A 20,303-nucleotide genomic window follows, 5' to 3' on the forward strand; every position below is an offset into this window, starting at 1 on the left:
ACACAGAATGCCAAACACTAATAGGAAAAGGACAGCAGAAATAGGAAATATTTTAGGTAATATTAAAGAATGTGAAAATCCGGTAAGTTATAAAATTAAGAAGATTATAGGCTGAACTGAAAAGCCAATTAGAGAGGAGGGAACTGTAAAATAAAAATGATTAAACTAATAAAAGTCATAGCATCAGATATGGGTGGGCAGTTTGGGCTAAAGTCAAAAAAAAGGGGAAGAGCAATTTTGATTCATTATCAGGTATATCATCAGGGGACTACACCTGATCATGTACCAAGGACTGTATTTCTATACTTGTCCATACCTGTGGAAGAGATGCAAATTTAAGAATAAAAGTAAATGGGATAAAGCAGTACAACTCACAAAATATGAACAAGGTTTTCACATTCTTTCTTTCTTTTTTACACCTACAATAGTCCCTATTTCTGATATACTTTTCCTATTAATGTTTGGCATTCTGTGCAAATTACGCATCCATCATCACACGTTTATCAGACCTACTTATTCCAACTTGCATATATATATATATATATATATATATATATATATAGTTTACGTTTAGACTGGAAAATTACAACTTCCTCATCACTCATTCTTTCAATTATTCCATTAGTAAACTGCTGGGGATATTTCAGTTGAATAAAGAAGCACTGTTGTAATTACTGTAATCAGGAGTTTTCAAATTTTAATACATTAAAAATTTTAAATAAGATTTAATATTCTTTAATTTGAACTATTATACAAAATTATACAAAAGATATATTACCTCTTAGAAGAAAGAGTATTGACCTCATCTATCAAATCTTCTTTTTGCTTTTCTAAAGTACGGCAGGTTTTTTCAGAACTCTCTAATTGTTCCTGAACCCGGACAACTTCCTCTTCCATGGTTTTTAATTTCTTTTCTGTGTCTTTTGTCTGGACAACTAATCCCTCATGAACTGTGTGCTTCTGTTCTGATTCCTTCTGGACATCTTTCAGTTGGGTCTATATATAATAAAGTAAAATTTTTATTATTTAAATTTAACTAATGCACAAGTTAGTACAATTGCATCATTTCTGTCCGTAGCCAACTACTTAAGTAGTTATAAATTGGTCATTAAGTATATCTCATATTGTGAATATCTTCACAATGAATTGCCATGATATTGCACTACCTCAAATAAGCAACGCTTCACCATAGGAGAAGAGGCACCTCCGTAGCCAGGTGGGAAGGAGCAACAGTGCGTAGCGCACGCTTCTTGATTAGACCGGGGTTCGAGCCCGTCACCACCAAATACGGAGGATGTGGAAAGGTCAGGGAATGACCACTGCATATTCCCGGAGCAATATAGCCTTAGTTGCTAATGCTCCTAAAAACCAAACAACAAACAAACAAACCATAGGAGAAGACTATTGTTACTTTTTCTCAGCGAATACCATCACCCATATGGCATTGTTTTGGAGCTTATTGGCGCCTCATGAGTGGGTGGGAAAGATACCCTGGGTACAAATAGGCTTGGGACAGATGTTCAATTTTCTCCCAGTAGTAATATGTACTAGTGAAGGCTGCATGAATGCATGGATGCATAGTAAGGTACATTTGCCAACAACCCCCAAGAAGTTTGGGGGAGAGCGAGAGCATGAAGGATGCTCAAACCTATCACACACTTTGTATGTAGCTAATAGACTTGTTAAAGAAAAGTCACATTTTTATCAAATATGAGCCCAAAAAAATTCATGTCTGGTACTACTGGAATAACATTTTGCCAAAGCTTCAATTCAGGTTCTGAATAAAGATTATGATTGCAGCACAAATGTATTGAAATAATCTTCTGTGGTCAGATTCTGAAGTAAGAGGATTGATTTGTGATTTCCTGCCTCTCATCATAGCAAAAGTGAAACAAAATTGCCTAGAATTTTTCTTAATGGAGGCTTCTAAATTAGTGCAAATGATCATTCTATATGCAGTAAATTAATCAACATCATTATAATGGCATTATTTCATTTCATCTCATATTGTGAATGTGCTTTCACAACGAGTTTCCATTCGAGTATACTCCAAATAAGTAAACTACTTCATTAGAGAAGACTATTGTTATTTATTTGTGGTGGATACCACCACCCAGATGGCCATTTCAGGGTTATTTGGCCCTTCATATGGGTGGGTAAGTACCCTGAAAGTATAACAGCTGATATCCCAGTTGTGAAATTAAGTGCACAATACGAGAGATGCAAATAGTGTTTGTATAGAAGTTTAATACTTAATAAAAATTCAAGGCAAAAGCCTCAGACAGCAGGAAATTTACAGAGATATAAGTTAGTATTAGTTTTAGTAATGGCCATATGGTGCAAGGAAGCCTAAGCTTATGCTACACCAGCCAAAAAACAAAGAAAGATTAAAATAATAATAATAATAAAAGAAAAGGAAATAGACAACCTATGCATTTCCCCCCTCCTGTAGGTAACTATCCAGCTAACCTTTAAATTTCCCCAAACTGTCAGCCTCAACCACTCGCTGGCTAAAATAAAACTTTCTGCAATCCAGTCTAAATATCTCTCCCCATAATTCGAATTTATGGCACCTATTTCTAGAATCATTTATAACCATGAAAATTTCATTCTCATTCATTTTACTTATGCCTCTCAGTGCCTTGGGACTGAGTTTGTGTCTCTTTATATTACCCAGTTTTGCTTTGGAACCTTATTGGTAGTTGATTTGATCTTTGCAAAGCCAACTGGACCTCATCCCTCCAAAAGCTACATGTATTGATTGCTCATTTATTCTAGAAGGTCCCAGTTTCTGAGGTTTCTTTCATTTTTCCAGCTAAGACAGAAACAGTATAATAATTCCCCATACTGTGGATGTTTCTCTTGAATAATGAGACTCTTTAGATATAGTAATCAAATATAGAGATTTAATTTTCACATCTAAATTTTCTTAGTTTTATACATAGCATTATAACTCTAAAATGAAAATTATATACACCTATTTACAACTCTTTTTACACTTCCAACAAATTTTTTTTCTGTTGATAGTCCTAATAGAGGATCATAGCTCTGGTAACAATTACTTATTCAGATTCTCAACACCCATAAGTGATATTTAAGATGCATACCCATATATATATATATATAAACCTTGGTTGCCTTACAATATATGGTTATAGCTCTAGTTACAGCCTTTTTAATTCTGAACCACACATAATTGTTCTTAAAATATCTATACATATATCCAACTTGAAAAAACACTTCAATACTAGTAGTGACATGAACCTACCAGTTATGGTCATAGTGACAAATACCTTTTTAATTCTTTAACACATATAAATGATTCTTAAAATACTTATATATATATTTATCTTAAAACACTTCAATACTAGTTGTAACATGAACATACTCTTGATTTCTAAGATTCTCTTCTTGTGATACAGAATAGCAACACTTTCTTTTATCAATGCCGTTAATTCATAGTGGGCTAACACATTCTCTGGCAATATTAGTTAACAAGGTCATACTGCCTTTAGTACTATTAAATGTTTCAAACATGTTACTTAATCCAATGCAAATTCCAAATGTGGACTAGTCCAGCAGTCTTTCTACTATCCCAATTCCTAGCAATAAATACAATAGGGACTTACTTTCCCTGTCTTTACTTCCTCCCACTGCCTCGATATATTCCTCTTCTCCAAGATTCCTAAGCCTAGGTGTCCTCCTTATGGTTCCTGCAGGGTTACTGGTTGGGTTCCATCCTTCTTTAATATTTTTCCATGCATGTGAAGGATCGCTTAAACTCCTAGCTGTCTCACTTTACCTCTATTTTGTTTTCTTTCCTTCAGTTTCCCACTACTATATTTCGCCCTTCTATGTTCCCTTTTTCCCACACTTTTCGTAACTTTATTTCTGAGAGAAAAAATAGATACGTATAATGATAACCCAGTTTAATGTAATAATAAAATATATAATAATAAGTAACAGGCAGTAGCTTTCAAGACTAACGAGTCTCTTTTTCAACTGAATTCAAATACAAATACAACGGATAAGTGCAATGAGCTGAGTGAGGCATGCTATTCATTTGCTATTGCTGTTGCACGGATGTGCGCTGTTTTACTACACTGATCATCTAGCATTAAAACGGTTGTCTCTAGGATGGGGTGTAGACATATGCCTTTGTGTTGGTTTATTGCCTTTGGATTGTTTAATATGTTCAGTGACTCTAGCCATAGGTGGTGGCGAAAGTGTCTTGAGTGGTCTACTATTTCAAAGTCACGTTTGGGATCAGGATCGTGGTTGGTGGCCCAAAAATGTTCGGCGACTGCGGACTGGTCAGTTTTGGCAAGCGGGATTGCTCTGTCATGTTCTGTAAGGTGATCTTGGAGACGTCTTGATGTTTCTCCTATGTAGCAGCTGTCACAGTCTCTACAGGTGATGCAATATACTACATTAATGCGTAAGAGAGGTGTGACAGGAGTCTTCACACTGGAGACAAGTGAACATAGGTTCCTGCAGGGTAGTAGTAGTAGTGGCATGTGATGCAAGAAAGCAAATGTATGAGCTTATGCAGCATCAGCCAAAAAAAAAAAAAAAATCACACCATTCCCTCCAAATGCCTGTCCAGTTCCTCCTTAAATTTATTCAAGCTATCAACTTCCACAACGACAGATGGAAGTTTGTTCCAGCAATTAACCACCCGCTGGCTAAAGGCAAATTTCCGCATATCTATTCTACATCTGTCTTTTCTTAATTTGAATTTATGCCCCCTTAGGTTCGTAATCTGAACAAGTGGAAGGATCACATCAGAATTCAGCGTGCTCAATCCATTCAAGGCCTTATATACCTCAATCAGATCACCGCGCAGGTGCCTAGTCTCCAGCCACTGCAATTTGCAGAACTTAAGCCTCTCTTGGTAAGAGGATCCCTTCATTCCCCTCACCAATCTTGTTGCCCTTCTCTCTACCCGCTCAAGTAAATCTACATCCTTCCTAAAATGAGGTCTCCACACCTGTACGCAGTACTCAAGGCGTGGCCTGACCATTGACTTATACAGAGGGATAATCACCTCCTTTTCCCTGCTAGCAAAATTCCTATATATCATTGACAAAACCCCATGACCTGCCCTGGCAGCCTGTCTGCATTGTTCAGAGAACTTCATATCTGACTGCACAATTACTCCCAGGTCTTTTTCATTTTCTACCACCTTAAGTGTAGTACCACACAGTTGGTACGTTTCTCTGGGGTTATTTCTACCCATATGCAGTACTTTGCATTTTTCAAGGTTAAACTTCAGTTGCCACTTCTTAGCCCATCTGCCCAAATTATCTAGATCCTGTTGCAGTAGCAGACTGCCATTACTGTCATTAACAACCCTGCCAACCTTTGTATCATCTGTAAACTTCGACATTAAGCCTGATATACCTTCATCAATATCATTGATAAATATACAAAACAACAGTGGACCTAACACTGAACCCTGTGGGACTCCACTAATAACATTAGTCCAAGAAGAGCAGCACCCATTGATTACCACCTTCTGTCTTCTCGCACTTAACCATCCTTTTATCCATTGTAGCAACTTACCCTTAATACCATTCTGCTCCAATTTGTACAATAGTCTTCCATGCGCAACAGTGTCAAAAGCTTTCCTGAAATCCAAATATATGATATCAAAATTGTTTTTTGCATCCAGTTCCTTTGTAACCACATCATAATATCCTATCAAATTTGTCAGACAAGACTTTCCCTTAACAAACCCATGCTGTGTCTGTCTGAATTATTGCTGCAGTCTTGTCTAGATGATCCTGCAATGCATCTTTAACCAGCGACTCCATTATTTTACCCGGAACAGAAGTTAAACTAACTGGTCTGTAATTACTCGTGTCACCCTTCGATCCCCCTTTGTGAATTGGGGATACATTTGCACATCTTCAGTCCGTGGGAACCTCCCCTGAGTCCAAGGATGCCCTCATAATTATGGCTAATAATTATGGTAAGTTGCCTTGCCGCCTCCTTTAATATAACTGGATAGATCCCATCCACCCCAGGTGCTTTTCTTACGTTTAACTTCAACAATTTCTCTTCCACTTTGCTCTCAGTTATTACAAGATCATTAAGCACCCTGCTACAATTTGATAACCTTCTGCCATTTTCAAACCTTAATAATTCCTCACGTGTGAATGTAGATGCAAAATACTCAATTCAGTTTGTTTGCCATCTGAGCAGGATCATCAACAGTCGAACCATCGATGTCAAGTGGACCAATCAGATTCATCCCCTTCCTTTTAGAGTTTATATAAGTAAAGAAATCCTTGCTGTTTTTCTTAGCATCTTTTGCCAAGGATTTCTCGTAATCTGCCTTCGCCTGCCGAACCTCCTTTGTGACCTGATTACAGATTAACTTATATCTGCCATAGGCTTCTGGGTCGCTTGATAATTTATATGCATCCCATGCATTTTTCTTCTCTGTTACGAGTCTCATTAGTTCATCTGACAACCATTTAGGCCTAAACCTTGAACAATATTTCTTAATAGGTATGAAACTTTTAGTAGCTTCCACGATTAATTCCTTGAATGCTTCCCACTTAGAATTTATTGTTGGTAACATCGTCAGTTGATCCCACTGTACAGAATTTAAAAACTGTCGGAGACCACTGTACTCGCCTTTACGGACGCAAAAACCCTTTCCTTTACCCCTGATGGTAATTAAATCTTTAAGTAAATCCCACGTCAGTACACTGTGATCACTGCAACCTAGTGGTTCTTTTATCTGCAAATTCCTAATACATGAATGATCACTGCTGATAACCAGATCAAGAGTATTACTTTCTCTGGTTGCCTCTCGAACATGCTGCTGTAGAAAACAATCATCCAATAAATCCACAAAAGTCTGACTAGTGTGTGAGTGCCCAACTCACAAGTTCCAGTCAATATCTGGGAAGTTAAAATCCCCCATTATAAGACATTGTGATTTACTAGCCCACTCTATTTCTCTGTACAATTGTTCATTGTACTCATTCGAGTCATTAGGCCTATAACACACTCCTACTCTAATTTTTGCTTTCGCAGTACTTATGTCACACCAAACTGACTCAACAGTGCACTGTTCATCTGTATCAACTGGATGCACTTCTTTTGATTTTATATTTTTCTTTATTAACAGCATAACACCTCCTCCCTTCCTATCCTGTCTATCCTTTCTGTACACATTGTACTCCCCAAATTCCAGTTCGGCATTCCTTATATCTGGGTGACACCACGTCTCTGATATCCCAACAATATCCGCCTTTGATGTCTTGACCAACACTTCAAATTCATCAAATTTATTTACTATACTTCTAGCATTGGTATACATGCAAGTATACATGCACCTATTCCTATTCCCAGCCACTCTAACACATCCTATATACCCACCTGTTTCACGATGACTGACATCCGTCCGTGCACGCATTTGATGTTGAAATTTCTAAGAATCTTCGAGATCCGTCCTGACACGCCTGGATAATAGGGAATGTAGGCGGACGGTATACCATCTTGGTTCGGTGGTCTTGGGTGGGGATGTGAGTTCTTCTGCCTGTAATAGGCACTTGCTTAGCACATGGTATGGATAACCACATTTGGTTAGGTTCGCCTTCACACGGGAGATCTTGTTATGCCTAATTGCATCAGTGCTGCAATGGCTCCAAGCCCTGGAGAATAGGGTGCGGGCAGTGCTATTGAGATGACTTGGTGCGTGGCCGGATCTGTAATTGAGGCGCCTCAGCAAACGGGAGCGCGTCGTTGACCTCTAACTCTATAGTAAACTGAATCCTGAAAAGTGAAGATGCTGGTAGACTGAATCCTCAAAATCTTCACTTTTGAGGATTCAGTCTACCAGCAGATACATGGCACTGCTATGGGTGCCCCTGTTAGTTCCGTAGTAGCCAACATTGCCATGGAAGATCTGGAGGAGCAGATACACCTGAACCCACCTGCACCTATTACAACATGGTGCAGATATGTTGCCGATATTTTTACTGTAATACTATGTGACTCTGAAACAGCACTACTGGAATACCTCAATTCCCTATCTAATTTCATCCAGTTTACTATAGAGTTAGAGGTCAACGATGCGCTCCCGTTTGCTGAGGCGCCTCCGTAGCCAGGTGGGAAGGAGCAGCAGTGCATAGCACACGCTTCTTGATTAGATTGGGGTTCGAGCCCGTCACCATCAAATATGGAGGATGCGGAAAGGTCAGGGAATGACCACCGCATATCCCGGAGCAATATGGCCTTAGTTGCTAATGCTCCTAAAAACCAAATAACAAACAAATAACAAAGTGCTCCCATTCCTGGATGTCTTAGTGTATCACGTAGCCCACATCTAGAGACTTCGGTATACCGCAAACCTATGTGGTGCGGACAATTCACTAATTACAGATCTGGCCACCCACCAAGTCATCTCAATAGCACTGCCCGTACCCTATTCTCCAGGGCTTGGAGCCATTCCAGCCCTGATGCAATTAGGCATAACGAGATCTCCCGTGTGAAGGCGGACCTAATCAAATATGGTTATCCATCCCATGTGTTAAGCAGGTGCCTATTACAGGCAGAAGAACTCACATCCCCACCCAAGACCACCGAACCAAGATGGTATACCGTCCACCTACATTCCCTATTATCCAGGCATGTCAGGACGGATCTCGAAGATTCTTAGAAATTACAACATCGAATGCGTGCAGTTACCCTGCAGGAACCTATGTTCACTTGTCTCCAGTGTGAAGACTCCTGTCACACCTCTCTTATGCAGCATGTAGTATATTGCATCACCTGTAGAGACTGTGACAGCTGCTACATAGGAGAAACATCAAGACTTCTCCAAGATTGCCTTACGGAACATGACAGAGCAATCCGGCTTGCCGAAACTGACCAGTCCGCAGTCTTGGAACATTTTTGGACCACCAACCACGATCCTGATCCCAAACGTGACTTTGAAATAGTAGACCACTTAAGACACTTTCGCCACCACCTATGGCTAGAGTCACTTAACATATTAAACAATCCAAAAGCAATAAACCGACACAAAGGCATACGTCTACACCCCATCCTAGAGACAACCGTTTTAATGCTAGATGATCAGTGTAGTAAAACAGCGCACGTCCGTGCAACAACAATAGCAAATGAATAAAGTGCCTCACTCAGCTCATTACACTTATCCATTGTATTTGTATTTGAATTCAGTTGAAAAAGAGACTCGTTAGTCTTGAAAACTACTGCCTGTTACTTATTATTATATATTTTATTATTACATTAAACTGGGTTATCACTATACGTATCTATTTTTTCTCTCAACCATAGACCCCAGTACACCAGGCCCATTCGTTACTAACTTTATTTCTCCTCTCTCTGCACTTCCCTTCCACACTCTACCTAGACCTTCTCCCACCAAAAATTTCCTTACTTTCTATTTTTTCGTGCCCTTTTTCCTTTCCATCTCATCCTCATTCACTGGCCAATTGCATCCCTCATTTCTCAGCAACTTTCTTCTAATTTGATTGGTATTACGTTGGATGGTACTACGTCCATAGCTGAGAACGTTATAATGTTTCCAAGTTTCCAGAACATTCTTGCCAGAAATCCCTCTCCACTTACTTCCCTTAGTCATGCCTATTGAACTGGCCATCCAAGAAATTCATACAGGTGCACACAAACAACAAGTTTTATTCTATTCCTTCTAAAATGCTATTCCTGGCTTCTTCCTTAACATCAAATTCTGTAATGGTCCCATTCTCCCAGGACACTTTGTTTCTGTATCACTTTCATTCAGATCATTCCCCCCCCCCCCCCGAAGAACAGTGACCGTTCTCTCCGTGTATGCTGTCTAGCCCTCTGCAGTTTGACGTCTTGTTTTCTTTCTCCCTCTTTCAATGATGAATTTGCCCCTGTATCAACTCGTCCCGCTAACCTGCTACCAATAGGGTCACTCTTTCTTTCTTTCCCAAGGATGGTCTTAATTCCTGATTCCATTCCAATCAATACTTTAATATGTTGACTTAATTCTCATCATTCCATTAATAAAACTACTCTGTAAGATATCTATTTTTTCTGCCTCTTCTAAAAAATTTGTATTTATACCTATCAAAATCTTACCATATATATATATATATATCATTACTCCACCCCCTGTAGTATTCTTTATGCACATATACTTATACCTATGTCAGATTTACATCTTACAAGGTGCTTCTGTAGCCAGGTGGGAAGGAGCAGCAGTGCATAGCACACAATTGTTGATTAGACCGGGGTTCTAATCAAGAACCGTAAACACCAAATACAGAGGATGCGGAAAGGTCAGGAAATGACCACCACATATCCCAGAGCAATATGGTCTTAGTTGTTAATGCTCCTAAAAAAAAAAAAAAAAACATCTTACAACCTTGATAGTATAACAGCTGATATCCCAGTTGTGAAATTAAGTCTACAATAAGAGATGCAAATAGTGTTTGTTTAGTATTAGCATTAGCATTAGCATTAGTAGAGGCATTTGATGCAAGAAAGCAAGCTTATGCAGCATCAGCCAAAAAAAAAAAAAAAAAAAAGTAACATAAATGAATAAAAATAACCACTTCCACTTCACCCCTCTGTTCGTTCGAAATACCTGTCCAGCTGAGCCTTAAACTTATTTAGGCTATCAACTTCCACGACAAGGGATGGAAGTCTGTTCCACCCACCAACCACCCGCTGGCTAAAGGCAAATTTGCGCACATCTATCCTACATCTGTCTTTCCTCAATTTGAATTTATGCCCTCTCAGGTGATTTTTCTGAGCTAGAGGAAGAATCCCATCAGCATTGAGCATGCTCAAACCATTCAAGGCTTTGTACACCTCTATCAGATCACCCCGCTGGTGCCTAGTTTCCAGACACTGTAATTTGCAAAACTTAAGCCTTTCTTCGTAAGAGAACCCCTTTGTCCCATTCACCAATCTAGTTGCCCTTCTCTGTACTCGTTCCAGCAGCTCTACATCCTTCCTGAAATGAGGCCTCCAGGCCTGTATACAGTACTCTAGGTGTGGCCTGACCATTGCCTTATACAAGGGAATAATCACCTCCTTATCCCTGCTAGAAAAATTCCTATATATCATTGACAATACACCATGAGCTACTCTTGCAGCTCGTCTGCACTGCTCAGAGAACTTCATATCTGCCTGCACCACCACCCCCAGGTCCCTTTCATTCTCTACCACTGTCAGTGTAGTACCACAGAGTTGATACGTTGCTCTGGGGTTGCTGTTTCCCATATGTAGTACTTTACATTTGTCAATGTTAAACTTCATTTGCCACCTCGAAGCCCATCTGCTCAACCTTTCCAAATCCTGTTGCAGCAGCATAGTGTCAGTAGTGTCCTTGACAACCCTGCCAACCTTCGTATCATCTGCAAACTTGGACATTAAGCCTGATATACCATCATCAATATCATTTATAAATACAGAAAACAATAAAGGCCCCAATACTGAACCCTGAGGGACTCCACTAATAACATTAGTCCACGATGAGCAGTGTCCATTGATTACCACTCTCTGTCTTCTCCCCCTCAACCACCCCTTTATCCATAGCAGCAACTTGCCTCCAATGCCACACTGCTCCAATTTGTGCAGCAGTCTTCCATGTGCAACAGTATCAAAAGCCTTTCTAAGATCCAAGTATATAATATCAAAGTTATTCCCTGCATCCAGTTCTTTTGTGACTGCATCATAGTATCCAATCAAATTGGTCAGGCAAGACTTCCCCTTAACAAAACCATGCTGTGTCCTAGCTATAACTGAAGTCTTGTCTAGATGATCCTGCAGTGCTTCTTTCACCAGTGCCTCCATTAATTTTCCGGGAACAGAAGTTAAACTCACAGGTCTATAATTACTTGTGTCAGCCGTTGATCCCCCTTTGTGAATTGGGGTCACATTTGCACATCTCCAGTCAATGGGTACCTCCCCTGAGTCCAAGGAAGCTCTCATAATTATGGCTAAGGGTTTGCTTACCTCCTTTGCTGCCTCCTTTAATATAACTGGATAGATCCCATCCACCCCAGGTGCCTTTCTTGTGTTTATCTTCAACAATTTCTCCTCCACTTTGCTCTCAGTTATTACAAGATTCTCTAGCTTACTGCTAGAGTTGAATACACCTCTGGCATTCCCCTCGCTGAATAACTCCTCATGTGTGAATGTCGATGCAAAATATTCATTTAGTTTGTTAGCTACCCGAGCAGGGTCATCAACAGTTGACCCATCGATCTCAAGTGGACCAATCTGATTCATCCCCTTCCTTCTAGAGTTTACATAAGTAAAGAACTCTTTGCTGTTTTTCTTCGCATCCCTTGCCAAGGATCTCTCGTAATCTGCCTTCGCCTGCCTAACCTCCTTTGTAACTTGGTTACAGATCAACTTGTATCTATCATAGGCGTCCGTGTCACGTGTTAATTTGTATGTATCCCATGCATTTTTCTTCTCTGCCATATGCCTCATTAGTTCATCTGACAACCATTTAGGCCTAAACCTTGAACAATATTTCTTAGTTGGTATGTAAAGCCTAGTAGCTTCCACGATAAGTTCTTTGAATGCTTCCCATTTTGAATTTGCTGTTGGCAATATCATCAGTTGATCCCACTGTATAGAATTTAAATACTGTCTCAGTCCATTGTAGTCGCCTTTACGAAAGCAATACCCCTTCCCTTTACCCCTAATGGTAGTTACCTCTTTGAGTAACTCCCACTTCAGCACACTGTGATCACTGCCACCAAGTGGTTCATTTATCTGCAGATTCTTAATGCATGAAGAATCACTACTGATAATCAAATCAAGAGTATTACTCCCTCTAGTTGCCTCCCGAACATGCTGATGTAGAAAACAATCATCCAATAAATCCACAAAAGCCTTGCTACTGTGTGAGTGACCAGCCCCCAAATTCCAGTCAATATCTGGGAAATTAAAATCCCCCATTATAAGACTCTCTGATTTACTGGCCCACTCTATTTCTCCGAACAGTTTCTTATTATACTCATCAGAGTCATTAGGCCTATAGCACACTCCTACTCTCAATTTTGATCTCCCAATGCTTATGTCACACCAAACTGACTCGACACTGCACTGTCCAGCGATGTCGACTGGCTTCACTTCCTTGGATTTTATGTGTTTTTTAACTAATAGCATAATCCCTCCTCCCTTCCTATCCTGTCTATCCTTTCTGTAGACATTGTACTCCCCAAATTCCAGTTCTGCATTTCTTATATCTGTGTGACTCCACGTCTCTGAAATCCCCACAATATCTGCCTTTGATGTTTTGAGCAACACCTCAAATTCATCAAATTTATTTACCAAACTCCTAGCATTGGTGTACACACAAGTATACATGCACGTGTTCTTTTTCTTAGCTACCCTAACACAACCCATGTGTTTACTTGTACCCCAATGATTCCCAGCAGTCTCTGAAATATCCTGCATCTTATTTTCCAGGCTGCGGCTCATTCCAATAGAAGCAGTGCAAGAATCACTTTCACCTCTGCCAGTGGCTACTGTTAATCTATTAGTCCTTGTATCCCCCCAATCTAGCAGTTTTCCGACCCACCTAACATTGCCTCGATAGCATCAGCAAACATTCTTGCACCCTTTCTATTTAAGTGTATCCCATCCCTGTAGAAGCAGTCTCTCCTGTTAACAAGTACAGACCAGGCTGAAAAAAATTCTACCCCTTGAGCCCTGCACAATCTTTCCAGGGCCGAATTGATTGAGAGGGCTCTCATCATATACTCCCTCCTATCGTGTCTGGGCAGAATTGCAGACACTTTCAATTTCAACCCTAATTCACGGCTTTTTTTCATCAGTGACCTGTACTTGTCAAGTAATTCCGCCGGTCTCCTACTCTTAATGTCATTAGTGCCAACGTGTACAACTATATCACCTTTTGTGCCCTTAAAGGATGATATCCGCTCTACAACGTCATCAACTTTTGCCCCTGGCAGACATACCCTGGTCCTATTCCACCTATCCTTTTTACAAAGCATGTTTCCCGTTTCCCTGACAATAGAGTCTCCAACAACTACTAGTTCCTTTGGGACCAGCGCATTCTGCCTTGGGGGTTGCCGCTGTGTTCCGCGATGACCAAGTGCAAGCTCTGGCATTGGTGTGGGCAGCTGAGAGCTTGATGGGCCCCTCACTTGTAATCCTTCGAGGGCATCCACCCTATCCTTCAAGCTCTCATATAGGCCCATAACAATGCTGAGTTGTCGCCTTATCTCCTTACACTCCTTGCATCGCACACACACACAAAGACATCCCCCATGGCAGTATCATGTCCCATACTTGACTGCTCCGCAAACATCAAGCAAATAGTGCATCTTACGAGGCTGTGATTCAGTGGACAACTGCCCCCCCTCAGTTCTCCCCTGGGCCACAGCATTCCCATTAGCTTGAGCCCTTTGCTTTGCTGCTCTGGTTTGAGTCATGATTTAGATTTACTTTCAATAAAATTTCAATTTCTGTACAAAATTAAATCCTAAACTTGTATCCAAACACAGTTATAACGCTATATTTATGTTTCAGTAACGAGTGTTATCTACGGAATATTTACGTTTCAGTAACGAGTGTTATCTACGAAATATTTACGTTTCAGTAACAAGTGTTATCTGCGAAATCCCTTTATATAACTTTCGTATCAAGTTATGTATTAATTATTTGTTTTTACTAATTATTTATGTTACGTAACCTAAGTGGTTATATGTATAATTAATTATGTTAAATATAATTAATTATATTACGTTTGTAATCTAAGTCGTTATATGTATTTATTTAAACGTACAATTTAACTGCTAAAAAAGTTCAACTAACGCTATCTAGTACGGTATATCGTATCACAAAGGCGGGAAAATTACGAACGGTTAGCGGAGTTGAAACACGTGGAAACCTTTCTTCTTCTTCTTTTCTTCTTTGGTCCTTAGCTGGCAGCTGGGGGAGGCGGTTGGCCACGCAACCAGTATGCTGCTGTAGGTGCCGCAGGGTTTCGGACTTGCTCTGTGATGTTCTTCCATACCTTACGATCCATGGCTTCAGTCCTGGCCTGGTTAAGGTCAAGACGTCGGCTCTTCATGTCATCTTCCACTTGCTTGGCCCACGATTTCCTAGGCGCGGTCCGTTGGATGCTCCATTGGGTGGGTCGTTGTCTCCAAAGGAGTGTGGATGGTATTCTGTTCGTGCCCATTCTACATACGTGGCCAAACCATCTGAGCCTTCGCTTCTGGATTTGGTCGGCAATGGTTGGTTGCTGTTGGCATCTGGCGCGGATGGTATCATTAGTGATGCGGTCGCGAAGAGAGATGCCCAAGATCTGCCGCAGGCATCGCATTTGGAATACCTCAAGTTTGTTCAAATCTAACTTGAGACAAATCCATGTTTCCGATCCGTAAAGAAGAATGGGCAGGATCAAAGTCCGGAAGAGTCGGATTTTAGTCTTTATGGAAATGTTGGTCCTCTTCCACAGACACCATTTGAGCGAGGCGAACGCAGTGGCCGCCTGTCCAATTCTGCTGTGAATTTCCATGGTGGATGCAACTTTCTTCTCCTGGACCAGCGACCCAAGGTATTTAAAGTCCTGCACTTGTTCGATCTGGACGCCTTCGAGATAGATGGTGGCTTGCGACCCATCTGTTGTCAGGGCCTTTGTCTTATCAGCATTGATCTTCAAACCGTATGGCCGGGCAATGAGGGCAATGTCGTAGAGGATTTCCGTGGCTTCAGCGTCGTTACCGGCAAGGATAGCACTATCATCAGCAAACATCAGGTCAGTCACATAGTGATCCTTGTCATATTGTATGCCCTGTCTGTTTCTGAATGCTTGCCTCATAATGGCGTCGACCACGATGTTGAAAAGCAACGGGGAGGCTACATCCCCTTGGCGGACTCCAGTTTGGATGGTAAATTCCTCAGATAAATCGTTCTGGATGCGCACCTGGCTGGTTAAACCGTTGTATGCAGTTTGGAGGAGTGTGATGACTTTTCGAGGTACATGTTCAACCTCTAGTAGTTTCCATAAGGCAGGCCGGTGGACACAGTCGAAAGCAGACTTAAAGTCAATGAAAACAATGACGGTTCGCTGTCCACACCGGATCCTCTCCTCCATCAGCTGACGAATGGCAAAGATTTGATCACAGCATCCTCGCCCGGGTCTAAATCCTGCCTGTTCTTCTCGACTGGTTTGCTCGCGATGTTTTTGCAGTCTTGACTGGATGATCTTCATAAAGACCTTTCCAATGATGGAAAGGAGGCTGATGCCACGGTAGTTCTTGCAGTCCCGGTTATCACCTTTCTTGTGGATTGGTACGATAATGGTGGAAACCTTTACCGATACTTTTATGCAATTACAAGGCCGAGTAAAGAATAAATACACCAAATTAATCAGAAAATCACAAAATAATGTTACACTACTAAATTTAAATCAAAAGTTTTAGAATTTTTCAAATCGTTTTAGAATTAAAGTTTTAAAATTAATTTAAAATTTCAAAAAGTTTTAGAATTAATTTCAAATCAATAAATAAGAAAAATCCACTTAGCGGCTTTGAAAACGACCGTCTCTAGTAGCCTCGTCAGCAGCGGTTTAATACTTAATAAAAATTCAGGGCAAAATCTTTAGACGGCAGGAAAATTTACAGAGATATAAGTTAGTATTAGTTTTAGTAATGGCAGTATGGTGCAAGGAAGCCTAAGGCTTATCCTGCACCAGTTAAAAAAGAAAAACTAATAATAATAATAATAAAAGAAAAGGAAATAGACAACCTATGCATTTCCCTCCTCCTGTAGGTAACTATCCAGCTTACCTTTAAATTTCCCCAAACTGTCAGCCTCAACCACCTATGTAGGTAACTTATTCCTGTAATTTATAACTTGCTGGCTAAAATAAAACTTCCTGCAATCCAGTCTAAACATCTCTCCCTGTAACTTGAATTTATGGCACCTAGTTCTAGAATCATTTATAAGCATGAAAATTTCATTCTCATTCATTTTACTTATGCCTCTCACAGCCTTAAACACCTCAATCAAGTCTCCTGTAAGATGCCTAGTTTCCAAGCTCTATCACCTACATATTTAGTCTTTTTTCATATGGACGCTCTTTTGCCAATCCCACCAGGCATGTTACCCATCTTTAGACCCTTTCAAGAAGCTCAATGTCTTTCTTTAGATGCAGTTTCCATACGTGAGCACAGTATTCCAAGTGTGGTCTAACAATAGCCTTTTATAATAGGATTATGACATCCTTATCTCTACTAGAAAATGTTCGATACATTGATAGGCCACCATGAGCCTTCCTCGCAACCTGTCTATGATGCTCGGAGAACTTCATGTCTGACCATATCGTAACTCCAAAGTCCCTTTCTTCCACTACTGACTTTAGTTCAACTCCACCAAGTGAGTAAGTTATTTTGGGGTTTGTGTTCCTTCTCCAGGTCCAGATTAAAGCATAGCTGTGATTTTCTGACCATCCCTGAAGTTTATCTGGGTCACTCTGAAGCAGCTGTGCTTGGTGATGATCATTATCTACAATACTGATCTTTACATCATCTGTATGTATGATCTTTACATACACTTAAGTGGTAGAAAATGAAAAAGACCTGGGTGTAATTGTGCAGTCAAATATGACGTTTTCTGAGCAATGCAGACAGGCTGCCAGGGCAGGTCATGGGGTTTTGTCAATGATATATAGGAATTTTGCTAGCAGGGAAAAGGAGGTGATTGTCCCTCTGTATAAGGCAATGGCCAGGCCAAGCCTTGAGTACTGCGTACAGGTCTGGAGGCCTCATTTTAGGAAGGATGTAGATTTACTTGAGCGTGTACAGAGCAGGGCAACAAGATTGGTGAGGGGAATGAAGGGATCCTCTTACCAAGAGAGGCTTAAGTTCTGCAAATTGCAGTGGCTAGAGACTAGGCACCTATGCGGTGATCTGATTGAGGTATATAAGGCCTTGCTGAATTCCGAGCACGCTGAATTCTGATGGGATCCTTCCACTTGTTCAGATTATAAACCTAAGGGGGCATAAATTCAAATTAAGAAAGGACAGCTGTAGAATAGATGTGCGGAAATTTGCCTTTAGCCAGCGGGTGGTTAATTGCTGGAACAAATTTCCATCTGTCGTTGTGGAAGTTGATAGCTTGAATAAATATAAGGAAGAACTGGACAGGCATTTGGAGGGAATGGTGTGAATTTTTTTTTTTTTTGGCTGATGCTGCATAAGCTCATACACTTGCTTTCTTGTATCACATGCCACAGCTACTACTACTACTACTACATCATCTGCAAATTTAGACATCATGCCCTCTATCCTTTCATCGATGTAATTTATGAAAATCAAAAACAACAGCGGTCCTAATACTGATCCTTGAGGAACCCCACTCCTTACATCCAACTGAGGAATAACCATTTATTACAACCCTCTGCTTCCTGCCCTGAAGCCATCCTGCTCTCCATCTAAGCATTTTCCCTGTGTTCCCAACCTCGTCCAGCTTATAAAGTAACCGCTTATGTGGGAAGCCGCCTCCGTCGCCAGGTGGGCAGGGGCAGCAGTGCGTAGCACACGCTTCTTGATTAGACCGGGGTTCGAGCCCGTCACCACCAAATACGGAGGATGCGGAAAGGTCAGGGAATGACCACCGCATATCCCGGAGCAATATGGCCTTAGTTGCTAATGCTCCTAAAAACCAAATAACTAACTAACTAATTATGTGGGAATGAGTCAGATGCTTTGCTGAAATCTAAATAAACCATGTCGAAATTATTCCCTAAATCCAGCTCATAAGTGACCCTGTCAAAATAGCTAGCCAGCTTTGTTAAACATGATTTTCCCTTTACAAAACCATGATGAGTATTGTTCAGAATTCCATTTCTATCTAAATGATGCAGATTTCCACCCTTGATCATTGCCTAAAAAAATTTCCCTACTACTGAAGTTAGAAAACCAGTCAGTAATTTTCCACTATACTCTTAAAACTGCCTTTATGTATTATACATTGGCACTTTTCTAATCTAACGTAATCTCTCCTGAGTCCAGTGATGCTCTCACTTGCAGTCTGAGGCTTTTGCCCTGAATTTTTATTAAGAATTAAACTACCAAACACCATTTGGCATCTCTCATATTGTGGACTTAATTTCACAACTGAGTTGTCAGCTGTTATACCATCAGGGTACCCACCAGCCCACTGGTGAAGAATCAAATAGTCCTGAACCAGCCATCTGAGTGGTGATATTTACTAAAAATAAGTAGCAATAGTCTTCTTTACTGGGGAAGTGTTATTTATTCGAAGTGTGATCAAACAGCCAACTCATTGTAAAGGCATTCACAATATGAGATGTAATGAAACAATGCCACTATAACCTATAATAACTTTGATTAATTTACTACATATGGACATAATGCCTTTGCACCAAATTATATTTTTGTAAATTTTTCCACAGTTAGAGGTGTTTGCCTTGAATTTTTATGGAGGTTTTAAATGGGCAACATCATGTTTGCTCTCCAGTGCAAAGTTCAGGCAGCTCCCCATATCTTCTGTCATGCAGTATGGGGTGTGTGCTTTGCTTTGAGGTTATTATGAGCATTATGCAGAGATCAAAACCCCCATAATGCTCATCATAAAATTGTATACTTGTATGTATCCTCTCATTTGGAGGTTATAGCTTTGAAACATTTTGACAGGCAAGATGCTAAAACAATCCACTAGACCAAACCTATTGATAATGTCTAGGAGTCATCTTGATCAGCTAGCATATAATCTTGCTACATTGAATCTGTCAGCTATTACTATAGGATTGAGAAGCAAGTATGTATGTATCCAATTATATTCAATATATCCAATTCTATCTATCCAATTATATTAAGGGAGGCAGCGAAGGAAGTAAGCAAATCCTTAGCCGTAATTTTGAAAGCATCCTTGGATTCAGAGGTTTCAACAGACTGCAGATGTGCAAATGCATCCCCAATTCAAAAAGAGGAATCAAAGGGTGACATGAGTAATTACAGATCTGTCAGCTTAACTTCTATTCAGTGAAAATAATTTAGTCACTGACAAAAGAAGTAATGCAGGGTTATCTAGACAAGGCTGCAATTATACTTCAGACACAGCATGGGTTTGTTAAGGGAAAATCTTTTTTGACCAATATGATTGGATGTGGTCACAAAGGAACAGAATGCAAAAAATCATTTTGATATCATATACTTGGATTTCAGGAAAGGTTTTGATACTCTTGCACAAAATAGACTGCTGTACAAATTGGAGCAGTGTGGCATTAAGGGCAAGTTGTTGCTATGGAT

The 20,303-nt window shown here is 40.3% G+C and overlaps 1 protein-coding gene across 1 annotated transcript in view; it reads right to left on the reverse strand.

Moving 5' to 3' along the window:
- The window catches only part of LOC150076628 (uncharacterized), a 1,101,557-nt gene that overhangs the window by 200,691 nt on the left and 880,563 nt on the right, over positions 1-20,303 (reverse strand). Inside the window, exon 34 of the mRNA XM_090386980.1 lies at positions 779-996. Within this exon, the coding sequence (XP_090243106.1) occupies positions 779-996 (218 nt within the window). The remainder of the gene's footprint in view (positions 1-778; positions 997-20,303) is intronic.

This window comes from Mastigoproctus giganteus, chromosome 12, assembly GCF_048544385.1.
Source record: "Mastigoproctus giganteus isolate SK-2022 chromosome 12, ASM4854438v1, whole genome shotgun sequence".
In the NCBI taxonomy this organism is placed as follows: Eukaryota; Metazoa; Arthropoda; class Arachnida; order Uropygi; family Thelyphonidae; genus Mastigoproctus; species Mastigoproctus giganteus.